Source organism: Mobula hypostoma, chromosome 2, assembly GCF_963921235.1.
Source record: "Mobula hypostoma chromosome 2, sMobHyp1.1, whole genome shotgun sequence".
Lineage (NCBI taxonomy): Eukaryota > Metazoa > Chordata > Chondrichthyes > Myliobatiformes > Myliobatidae > Mobula > Mobula hypostoma.
Genome location: NC_086098.1, coordinates 79703620 through 79716761, shown reverse-complemented (window position 1 = coordinate 79716761; position 13142 = coordinate 79703620). Strand labels below are relative to the sequence as shown.

Below are 13142 nucleotides of genomic sequence, written 5' to 3'. Positions count from 1 at the left end.
TTGCCAGTCAGCATTGAACTCAATGTAGGGCTGCCTTAGGGACTCCAGCTCTGGATTTTTCCTTGGAGTTTACTCACAAAGTCTTCCCCATGAGTGGGTGTAGCCACAAGACAGCAGAGTTTTAAGATCAGTTTTCCTTCTCCTAGATGTCCTGCTAGCCACGGCTGATGAGCCCCATCTGCACAGAGCAACTGACTGATTTTAAGGCATCAGTAACCCACCTTTGCCCCTTATCCTGTCAACAGAATAGTAACTAAGCCACACATGAAAGCCAGGAGCTGGACTTGATTGTCATAAGCTATTTGAGACACATGCCATTGGGAGTATTTAATATGTAGTGGGAGCTCATCCTCACTAAACCTCTCTTGGCATTGAAAACCTTAAGGCACCCACCTCCCTTTTGTAAAAAAAAACTTGCCCCTTACATCTCCTTTAACTTTCCTCCCTCACCTTAAATATGTGTCATCTAGAACCTGACATTTCTACTCTATTTATGCCTCTTATAATCTTTAAACTTCTATCTTGATCTTCCACTGCTACATACGTAGAAAGCAACCCAAGTTTAACACCTTTTCATTATAGCTCATGCCCTATAATCTAGGAAGCCTTCTGGTAAACCTCTCGAACATACTTTCCAAAGCCTCCACATTCTTGCTGTAAATTGCCTCTAATCATCAAATTGGTATGAAAATCTGGCTAAGGAATGCCCTGTAACCTCAAGGACAGAATAGTTACCAGTGAGCAAAGTCCAAGTTTGCCTCTGTGTTTATTCAAATGAAAGATTATCATCACTTTTTCTAACAGCATCTGGGCATGAACAAGTCATGTGGCTATTTTATCCAAAGATGAACATCACCAGTCCAAAGCTCACCTGAATGGAGTGACATTAATCACAGTAATTGATTACAATATTTGGATTGTCAGCAAACACTCTGACAAACAGATGCACTGTGAAACTATCGTGACTGGTTGCAATTTGAATGCTCAGGAATGTAAGAAGCTGCAGAGAGGAGTGGACTCTGCCCAATACATCCCTCCCCACCATTGGGAGTGTCAACAGGAGGTTTTGCCTCAAGAAGGCAACATCCACCATCAGAGATCCCCGCCATCCAGGCCAAGTCATCTTCCCGCAGCTTACCATTGAACAGCACATTACAGGAAAGGTGTGATTCAACTACAGAGAGTGCAGGAAAGATTCAAAAGGATCTGGAGGGCTTGACTTATCAGGAGAGACTGAATAGGCTGGACCTGTTTTCTCTGGCGTGAAGGAGGCTGAGGATGACGTGATAGAAGGATATGAAATATGGGCAGTAGGGTAGTACAGTGGTTAGCACAACCGGTTATAGCACCTGCAATTGAGGTTCAATTCCTGCTACTGCCTGTAAGGAGTTTGTACGTTCTCCCCGAGACCCTGTGGGTTTCCACTGGGTGCTCCAGCTTCCTCCCACATTCCAAAAATGTATGGGCTAGAGTTAGTAAGTTGAAGGCAAGCTATCTTAGCGCTGGAAGCATGGTGACACTTGTGGGCTGCCCTCTACACATCCTCAGATTATGTTGGTCATTGACACAAACTGATTTTACTGATTGTTTCAATGTACATGTGACAAATAAAACTAATCTTTATCTCTATTGTTACATAAAATTATGAGAGGCATTGGTAGGATAGATAGCTGGTGTCCGTTTCTAAAGTCTAAAAGATTGCTATCTGGAATGAGCTGGGAGAGGAAGTGATGGAGACAGGAACAATAACAATTAAGAAGTATCTGATCAGATGCTTCAATTAGGGAGGCTTAGACAGATATGGAATTAATGCAGGCAAGTGTGTGATGGTCAGCATACGTAGATGTCATAGGCTGAAAGGACTGTTTCTATGCTATGATTCTATGGAACACTCACATTTTAATCTGATAATCTCACCATTAAAAGCTTTGTGAGGCTTTATTTCCAACACACAGGCTGAACCTGAATTTACATGTGACCTCTTGGATATAGACTAGTCGAATGGCACCATCAAATTTCTCCAACTAGAAAGGTGCGGGGAGGGAGAAGACACTTTAAAATGGAACAATAAACACAAAATGCTGGGGGTACTTAGCGGGTCAGGCAGCATCTACGGCAAGGAATAAAGAATCGGCATTTCAGGCCAACACTTTATTTCTTTCCACAGATGCTGCCTGACCTTCTGTGTTCCTCCAGCATTTGTATGTGTTACTTTGGATTTCCTGCAGCTGCAGAATCTCTTGGGTTTATACTAGTGACTAGTGGTGTTCCTCAGGGACCGCTGCTTTTCACATTGTCAGTGATTTGGATAATGGAATTGATCGCTTTGTGGTAAAGTTTGCGGATGATACAAAGGTAGGTGGAGGGGTAGGGAGTGCTGAGGAAGCAATGAGATTGCAACAGAAGTCTGTGGTAAAGAAGGCAAATGCAATGTTGGCATTTATTTCAAGAGGAGTGGAATATATCAAGGAGATAATGCTGAGCCTTTATAAGACACTAGTCAGGCCCCACTTGAAGTATTGTCAATATCTCAGAAAAGATGTGCTGTCTTTGGAGAGACTCCAGAGAAGGTTCATGAGGATGATTCTGGGAATAAAGGGGTTAACATATGAGGAGCGTTTGGATGATAATTCCAGCCTATACTGACTGGAATTTAGAGGAGTGCGGGAGGATCTCATTGAAACCTTCTAAATATTTTTTTTTAGCGTGTCGCACCAGACAGTCAGCCATTCTTGTCTGGCACATGGTGTCAGGATTGGTCTCCTTTTTTTCGGATTAACCGGGTCACAATATGAACATTCCTGACTCGACCCTTTTTTTTTTACGAGGCCGAGTGGCTTGCTCAACGCTCAACCCGGCACAGATGGAAAGCGTGCTCAGGGGTGGCCCGACTTGGATTCGAACTCGGGAGCCTTCGCTTCGGGAGTCCAGCGCTGATGCCATTGCACCACCAGCCGGCTTCCAAATGTTGAAAGGATTAGATAGGGTAGATGTGGAGAGGATGTTTCCTATGGTGGGGGCATCCAGAGCTGGACAGCATGGCCTCAAAATTGAGGGGTGACCTTTCAGAACAGAGGTAAGGAGGAATTTTTTTAGCCAGAGAGTAGTGAATCTGTGGAATGCTCTGCCACAGACAGCTGTAAAGGCCAAGTCCATGCATATATTTAAGAGAAAAGTTGATTGTTTCCTGATCAGTCAGGCCATCAAAGGATATGGCGAGAAGGAAGTGTATGGGATTGAGTGAGATGCGAGATCAGCCATTGATAGAATGGCGGAGAAGACTCAATGGGCTGAATGGCCTAATTCTGCTCCTTTGTCTTATGGTCTTTAAAATGGAGATTTGTTGGCAGAAATCAGACACTAACATGGATGATGATTTGAACTCCAGAGGGCAGCACTGATCAGGAGTACACAGCTTCAGATATCAATAATTCCCATTGTATACAACTCAACAGAGTTGCCGCCTACGCAGCCATACACACTTAGCAGTGGACCACATAACACCACACCCAAAGAAAATTATCGGTGCTAGTTAATAATTCTACAAATTAAGTTGCAGTATTAAAAATATACCATAAAATTTGTCATTAGTAATACAGGATGTTTTTGAGTAACCAGCTACATGTCACACACAGATGGCATGAACATCAATTTCTCTAACTTCTCTAACTTCTGCCCACTCCAACCTTTCTCTCTTTTTCCATTCCTCATTCTGGCTCCCCTCTCACCCCTTCTCTTCTCCTCACCTTCCTATCACCTCCCACTTCCCTTTCTCCCATGGTGCACCCTCCTGTCAGATTCCTCCTCCTTCAACACTACCTTCACCTCTGAACAACTCCGGAATTCTGACTTCATCCCACCCACCTTCTCCACACCTACCAACTTGTACTCCTTCCACTCCCCCTACCTTCTTATTCTAGCTTCTGCCTCTTCCCTTTCCACTCCTAATGAGGGGTCTCGGCTCAAAATATCAACCCTTTATTCCTCTCCATAGATGCTGCCTGACCTGCTGAGTTCCTCCAGTAATTTGTGCGTGCTGTTTATGGAAGATTACATACTTCTAGTGCTAAGAATATTATCCAAAACCTTCTTTCAGTATGAAGCATTTAGATAAAGGAAAAGTCTGTTAAATAAGAATAAAACAATTGGCCAGGTAAATTCTAAGTTTGACAAATTAATGATTGGAATAAATTGTGTAAAAAAAAATGATTAATGGGCAAAATAATGAAACATTACCAGCCACTAACAAGAGATCAGTTCTGGGTTTCCACAAAGTGAGCAATACCCAGGTGTTATTACTATGAATTAGGACACCTGAGTTTCAACAGGAGGTCCGTGTGATAAAACAGTACAGTGCATGTACAGTCACATGTCTAACAGAAGCAGATGTGTGCATGTGTAAAGAACAAAGCTTTGTTGAGGCTTTCTAAGGCATTCATCACACCACACCTGGAGTATTCTCAGTACTTTTCTCAGAAAGGATGTGCTGGCTTTGGAGAGGGTCCAGAGGACTTTCATCAGAATGATTCTGGGAATGAAAGGGTAAGTGTATGAGTATTTGATTCCTCTGGGTCTGTATTCACTGGAGTTTAAAAGAACAAGACAGAATCTCATTGTAATTTATCAAATATTGGAAGACCTAGATAGGACATGGACTGGGGCAGTTCAGGACTGGAGGGCACAGCCTCAGAATAGAAGGATACCCTATTAGAACAGAGATAAGGAGGAATTTCTTCAGCCAGAAGGTGGGGATTCTGTGGAATTTGTTGCTACAGACGGCCGTAGGGGCCGACATTCAGTATATTGGTTAGTAAGGGCATCAAAGGTTACATGGAGAAGGTAGGAGAATACGATTGACAGCTTAATAAATCAGCCGTGATAGAATAGTGGAGCAGATTTGATGGACCTAATTGTGCTCCTATGTCTTACGATCTAAGAAATAACATTACGATTATAAAAATGATAACATACAAATCAACACACATAAAAGTTGTTGGTGAATGCAGCAGGCCAGGCAGCATCTCTAGGAAGAGGTACAGTCGACGTTTTGGGCCGAGACCCTTCATCAGGACTAACTGAAAGAAGAGCTAGTAAGAGATTTGAAAGTGGGAGGGGGAGGGGCAGATCCAAAATGATAGGAGAAAACAGGAGGGGGAGGGATGGAGCCAAGAGCTGGACAGGTGATTGGCAGAAGGGATATGAGAGGATCATGGGACAGGAGGCCTAGGGAGAAAGACAAAGGGGGAGGGGGGGGAAAGCCCAGAGGATGGGCAAGGGGTATAGTGAGAGGGACAGAGGGAGAAAAAGGAGAGAAAGAGAGAAAGAATGTGTGTATATAAATAATGGATGGGGTACGAAGAGGAGGTGGGGCATTACCGGAAGTTTGAGAACTCAATGTTCATGCCATCAAGTTGGAGGCTACCCAGACGGTACATAAATTTATATAAATCCCTGATTACATCACACTTGGAATATTATGTTCAGTTATGATCATCTCATTACAGGACTGATGTGGAAGTTTCACGAGGACACTGACAGGATTAGAGAACATGATTAAGGAGGAAAGGTTGAGCAAGCTAGGCTTTTTCCTGTTCAAGCAAAGGAGGATGAGAGGTGACTTGGTAGAGGTGTACAAGATGATTAGAAGCATAGTTCCAGTGGATACCTTTTACTTTATACTTCATTGTCGTCAAACAATTGATACTAGAACGTACAATCATCAGGGCGATATTTGATTCTGCGCTTCTCACTCCCTGGAGTACAAATCGATAGTAAATATTAAAAATTTAAATTATAAATCATAAATAGAAAATAGAAAATGGAAAGTAAAGTAGTGCAAAAAAACCAAGAGGCAGGTCCGGATATTTGGAGGGTACGGCCCAGATCCGGGTCAGGATCCGTTCAGCAGTCTTATCACAGTTGGAAAGAAGCTGTTCCCAAATCTGGCCATACGAGTCTTCAAGCTCCTGAGCCTTCTCCCGGAGGGAAGAGGGACGAAAAGTGTGTTGGCTGGGTGGGTCATGTCCTTGATTATCCCGGCAGCACTGCTCCGACAGCGTGCGGTGTAAAGTGAGTCCAAGGACGGAAGATTGGTTTGTGTGATGTGCTGCGCCGTGTTCACGATCTTCTGCATCTTCTTTCGGTCTTGGACAGGACAGCTTCCATACCAGGTTGTGATGCACCCTAGAAGAATGCTTTCTACGGTGCATCTATAAAAATTAGTGAGGGTTTTAGGGGACAGGCCAAATTTCTTTAGTTTTCTCAGGAAGTAAAGGATAGCCAGTAGCTTTCTCCAAGGGCAGAAATAGCTAATACAAAGGGGTATAATTTTAAGGCTATTGGAGGAGAATATAGGAGGGATATCAAAATTAAGTTCTTTGCAATGCGAGTGGTGGATGCATGAGATACCTTGCCAAGGGTGGTGATAGAGGCAGATATATTAGGGGCACTCAAGAATTTCTTAGATAGGCACATGGATAATAGAAAAATAGAGGATTATATAGGAAGGATAGGTCAATCTTGGAGTAGCTTGAAAGGTTGGCACAACATCGTAGGCCAAAGGGCCTGTACTATGCTGTGCTGTGCTGTGCTATACTAAGGCATTTTGAGACCTATTTTATATCTAGTTCCCCACTGCAGTTATTTGAGAACAAGAGTCATTGTCGAGTTGGAAGGCACACGAAGGCTTTAAGATAGGAATATAAGACCACAAGACACAGGAGCAGAATTAGGTCATTTGGCCCATCCAGTCTGCTCCGCTATTCCGTCACAATGTCTGTACCGACCATGATGTCAAATTAAAGTTATTCCATTGACCTGCACATGATCCATATTCCTCCGCTCCCTGCCTGCTCATGTGACCGGTAAATGTCCCTAGGTATCTGCTTCCACTACCACCTCGTTCCAGGTACCCAACAATCTCTATCTTCTCCATCCCATTACCTTAAAGCTATGCCCTCAAGTATTTCACTTTTAAATGAAGATAATGTGATGGATGTGGGTTTGATTTCAAAATTTGAGAAACTTTTGGATAGGGCAAACGTAAGCAGGCTTTTTCACCAAGGTTGGATGAGACTAGAATTAGAGGTCATAGGTTAAGAGTGGACAGTGAAATATTTAAGAGAAGCTGAAGGGGAACTCCTTTACTCAGAGGATGGTGCGAGGGTGGAACAAGCTGCTAGCGGAAGTGGTGGATGCGGGTTTCATTGCAAAATTTAAGAGAAATTTAGATAAGTACATGGATGAGGGAGGTCTGGAGAGCTAAGGCACGGGTACAGGTCATTGGGAGTAAGCAGAATAATAGATCATCATAGACTAGATGGGCCTAAAGGCCTGTTTCTGTGCTGTAGTGCTCCATGAAAATTATCTCATTATGTTTCTGGAAGAGCAGATTCAAGTTCTAAAAAACCCAACACCTCATTGAGCAAGGAGGGATATGAACACAATAAATACAAAACTTTAGTCAGACTGCACTATAGAAAGGATGTGGAGAGGGTGCAGAAGAGGTTTACCAATATGTTGTCTGGACTGCAGGATATGAGCTATAAGAAAATTTTGGACAAATTGAGGTTGTTCTCCTTGGAGTGTCAGGCTGAAGGGAGACCCAACAGAGGTTTGTAAAATTCTGACAGCCACAGATAGGGTAGATGGTCAGAATCTTTTCCCAGGGCAGGAATGTCAAACATCAGAGGACAGGGCGGGGGGAGAGTTAAAAGGTCATATAAGGGACATTTTTTATACACAGAGAGTGGGACGTACCAGGAATAGATTACTAGGGGTAGTAGTGGACGCTGGCAGTTTGGTGGAATTTAAGAGTGTTTTAGATAGTTACATGAGTACGTAGGGAATGAAGGGATATGGATGATACACAAGAGGAGGACATTTAGATCGGCACACCATCATGGTCTAATGACCAGTCCATGACTGTACTGCACTATGCTCAATGTTAAATAAACTATACTAAGAATGTATGTTTTCAAATAATTCCATGTAATATCAATTCATATTTGACAAAGAAAAACTTACTTCATCATTGATTTTATATGGAGTCGATCCTTTTCCACCGGCTATGCTAAGTCCAAGACTTCCCATTGGATTGCACACTGTAATACTGACCTTCAACACAAATCAGAAACAGTTCTGTTTTAGGCAAGGTACTGGTGTGAGATGTTTCTTCATAGCTGTTCACTGGTTGCACCATGCCCTGGTATGGAAACTCCAATGCACAGGAGCACAAAAGGCTACAGAGAGTGGTGGGACTCAGGCAGTTCCATCACCGGTACTGCTTTCTCAACCATAGAGAACATCTACAAGAGGTGATGTCTGAGGAAAGCAATGTCCACCGTCAGGGCCACTCACCTTCCAGGCCATGTCCTCTTATCAAAGCTGCCATCAGGCAGGAGGTACAGGAGCCTGAAGATCCAATCTCAAGGTTCAGAAACAGGTTCTTCCCCATTGCCATCACGTTCTTGAACGGACATGAAAAACACTGCATCAGACTATATTTTTTTCTCTTTCTCTCTCCTCAATTTTGCACTAATGTAATTGTCATTGTGTAAATTATGCATAATGTGTTAAAAAGATTGCTGTTATGTTTATTAAAGATTTAAAGATTAGCTTTATTTGTCACATGTACATTAAAACATTGAAACATACAGTGAAATCCATTGTGTTAACAACCAACACAGTCCAAGGATTGTGCTGGGGGCAGCCCACAAGTGTCGCTATAATTCAGGCACCAACATAGCATCTCCAAGATGACTAATACTAACCCATATGTCTTTGGAATGTGGGAGGAAACTAGAGCACATGAAAGACACTTACATGGTGCTGGAGAGACCATACAAACTCTTTAGAGACAGTAGCGGGAATTGAACCCCAGTCACTAGCACTGTAATAGCATTATGCTGTCTGCTACATTACTGTACTGCCCTATTATCTGGCACATCACTGTTCATGTCCCCTTGCTGTATTCATAGACAATTGCTATAATTCCCATAGTCGTAACTCTTCAAATGTTTTCAAATTATCTTGGAAGATCCCAAAAGAGGTGCGTTATGATTGGTTGCATTTCTTTAGAATTTTAAACTTTAACCAGGTGAAACTATTATTGTATTAGTAAATGAATTCACTGAAATTTAGTTAACAGATTCAGTTCAGCCAGTTGAGTGACCAGTAGCTCAGCATCAGTGAACAAGGAATTCATTGAGGACTTCAGGAAAGGAAATTCGAGGGAACACACAACCGTCCTCATCGAAGGATCAGCTGTTGAAAAAATAAGCAGTTTTAAGTTCCTGGGTGTCAAATCTCTGAAGATCTTTCCTGGTCCCAATACGTTAGACATTAAGACCATAAGACATCAGAACAGAATTAGGTCATTCAGCCATCGAGTCTGCTCCACCATTTCAACATGGCTGAGCCATTTCCTTCACAAACCCCTTCTCCTGCCTTCTCCTGTATCAATTCATGCTCTGTCTAATCAAGAGACTATCAAGCTGCACCTAAATACACTCTACGACTTGGCCTCCTGCACCGCCTGTGGCAATGAATTCCACAGATTCACCACCCTCTGGCTGAAGAAAATTCTCCTCATTTCCCTTATTCCGAGGCTGTGCCCTCTGGTCCTAGACTGCCTCACTATGGGAAACATCCTCTCCACATCCACTCTATCAAGGCCTTTCAACATTTGATAGCTTTCAATGAGATACCTCCACACCCCCCCCCCCGCCCCCACCATTCTTCTAATTTCCAGCAAATACAGGCCCAGAGCCATCAAATGCTCCTCAAATAATAACCTTTTCATTCCTGGAACCATTCTCATGACCCTCCTGTGAATCCTCTCCAATGTCAGAAAACCTTTCTTAGATAAGGAGCCCAAAAACTGTTCACAATACTCCAAGTGAGGCCTCACCAGTGCCTTATACTATGAAGTCTCAGCATTACATCCTTGCTTTTATATACTAGTGCTCTTGAAATGGATGCTAATATCGCATTTGCCTTCCTCACCACCAACTCAACCTGAAAATGAACCCTTAGGGAATCCTGCACAAGGAGTCCCAAGTCCCTTTGCACCTCATATTTTTTAAATTTTCTCCCATTAAGAATATAGTCTACATTTTTATTCCTTCTAGCAACGTGCATGCCCATACATTTCCTGACACTGTACTACATCTGCCACTTCATTGCCCATTCTCCTAATCTTTCTAAGTCCTTCTGCAACCTCCTTGCTTTCTCAGCACGATCTGCCCCTACACTTATCTTCGTATCATCCGCAGACTTGGCCACAAATCCATCATTTCCGTCATCCGAGTTAAAAGATACTACTTAAAAAGAAGTGGTCCCAACACCACTAGTCACCGGCAGCAAATCAGAAAAAGCTCCCTTTATTCCCATTCTTTGCCTCTTGACAATCAGCCAAAGCTTTATCCATGCTATTATCTTGTAATACCATGGGCTCTTATCTTGCTGAGCAACCTCATGTGCAGTACTTTGTCAAAGGCCTTCAGAAAATCCAAGTAGACAACATTCACCATCTATCCTACTTATTATTTCCTCAAAGATTTCCAACAAATTCCAACAAACATAGTTTCCTTAAGGAAACTTTAGCCTATTGATGGAATTAAGAAGAACAGTGGTTATATTTCATTTGTTGTTTGAGGAGACGTGATATGTCTCGCAGATTTCAGTAGATGTACCATGGAGAGCATCCTAACTGGTTGCATCACCCTCTGGAATGGAGGGGCCACAGCACAGGATCAGAAAAAGCTGCAGAAGGTTGGAAACTCAGCAGCTCCATCAAAGGGCACTAGCCTCCTCAGCATCAAGGACACCTTTAAAAGGCAATAACTCAAAAAGGCAGCATCCATCATTAAGGGCCTTCATCATCGATGACATGCCATCTTCTCATTGCTACCATCAAGGAGGAGGTACAGGAGCCTGAAGACACACACTCAGTGTTTCAGGAACAGCTCCTTTCCCTCTGCTATTAGATTTCTAAAGGGACGATAAAACCATAAACACTACCTCATTTTTTTTGCTCTCCTTTTGCACTACTTACACATTTAATTCATTCTTATACTGTATATATCTTTCTTATTGTAATTTATGTATTTTTTAAAATTTTTGATGCACAGCTGCCATAAAACAACAAATTTCACCACATATGCCAATGATATTAAACATGATTCCAATCTTGATTCTGGATCCTAAGTGGTTCCTTTTGTTGGTAAGGATATTTTAACATTATTTACTTCCAAATTTATATACCTTGACCCAACTCAGTGCCCTGGCTGTTGAAAGCCAGTGTGCAAAACACCATTACGTAACCCTGTCTACACATGACACCATCTTCATGGAACAAGGCACCTGGATTCCAAGCTCCCTCTTTTACACAACACTCTCCAGGGCCCTGCCATTCACTGTACAGGTCCTACCTTGGTTGACTTCCCAAAATCCAACACCTTGCACTTATCCGAATTAAACTCCATTTGTCAATCTGTGGCCCACTTACTCAGTTGATTAAGATGTCTCTGTAATTTTTGATAACTTTCTTCACTCTCCATGATTCCACCTATTTTAGTGTCATCTGCAAACTTACTAACCATACCTTGTAGATTCTCATCATACAGTAAATGATCAACAACAGTGGACCTGACAGTGACCCCTGAAGTACACCAATAGTCACAGGCCTCTAGCCCAAAAAAACACAAGCCTCGGCTTCCCAGCGTCAAGCCAATTATGTACCCAGTTCGCTAAGTTTCCCTGGATCTCATGCAATCTAACCTAGGCAATAAATGTTGGCCCCTATCTGTGATATCCACCCCTTCAAAAATGAAAGTTCAAAGGTCAGGATTGGCTCAAAGTCTCTGGCACTATGAGATAACAGCCCTGCCTGCTGTATCATGGTGATATGCAGATTGCTCAAAGGTCAAAGCTCAAAGTAAATTTATTATCAAAATACATGTACGTCATCATAAACAACTCTGAGATTCACTTTCTTGCAGACATTCAGAGTAGAGTAGAGAAATACAACAGAACCAATGAAAAACCAGACACAAAGAATGACAAGCAATCAATGTGCAAAGGAAGACAAAATGTTCAACATAAATAAACAAATAATACTGAGAACATGTTCTGTAGAACCATTTAAACTGACTACTCCCATCAACCTGCACCCAGACCATAACCTTCCATACCCCTACCATCCATGTACTGATTCAAACTTCTCTTAAATGTTGAAATTGAGTTTGCATGCACCACTTGTGCTTGTAGCTTGTTCCACACTCTCACAACGCTCTGAGTGAAGAAGTTTCCCCTCATGTTCCCCTTAAACTTTTCACCTTTCATCCTTAAACCATGACCTCTAGTTGTAATCCCATCCAACCTCAGTGGAAAAAGCCTGCTTGCATTTACCCTGTCTATACCCCTCATAATTTTGTATTCTTCAATAAAATCTCCCCTCAATCATCTACACTCCAAGGAGTAATGCCCTAACCTATTCAATCTTTCTTATAACTCAGGTCTCACAGTCCTGGCTACATCCTTGTAAATTTTATCTTTATTCTTTCAAACTTTTTCACATCTTTCCTGCAGGTAGGTGACCAAAACTGCATACAATACTCCATTTTAGGCCTCACCAACATCTTATACAACTTCAACATTAAATTCCATCTCCTGCATTCAATACTTCTATTTATGAAGGCCAATGTGCCAAAAGCTTTCTTTATGTCTCTATCTACCTGTGATGCCACTTTCAATGAATTACAGACCTGTATTCATAGATCCCTTTGTTCTATAACAGTCCTCACTGACCTAGCGTTCACCTACCCAATTTGGACCTACTACTGTGCATCAGCTCACACTTGTCTGCATTCAACTCCATCTGCCATTTTTCCAGCTGGTCCAGATCCCACGGTGATCTCTGATAGTCCTCCTCACTGTCCACACAATGTCCAATCTTGGTGTCATTCGCAAATTTGCTGATCCAGTTAATCACACCATCATCTATATCATGATATAGATGACAAACAACAAAAGACCCGGCACCAATCCATGCAGCACTTCACTGGTCACAGGCTCCAGTCAGAGAGACAACCATCTACTACCACTCTCTGGCTTCTCCAACAAAGCTAATGTCTAATTCA

The 13142-nt window shown here is 42.4% G+C and overlaps 1 protein-coding gene across 1 annotated transcript in view; it reads right to left on the bottom strand.

Moving 5' to 3' along the window:
- The window catches only part of mlip (muscular LMNA-interacting protein), a 218853-nt gene extending 207262 nt beyond the window's left edge, over window positions 1–11591 (bottom strand). Inside the window, exons 1-2 of the mRNA XM_063039197.1 lie at window positions 11510–11591; window positions 8026–8115 (exon numbers count right to left, since the gene is read on the bottom strand). Of these exons, the coding sequence (XP_062895267.1) occupies window positions 8026–8091 (66 nt within the window). The 5' untranslated portion in view covers window positions 8092–8115; window positions 11510–11591. The remainder of the gene's footprint in view (window positions 1–8025; window positions 8116–11509) is intronic.
- Between the last annotated feature and the right edge of the window lie 1551 nt (window positions 11592–13142).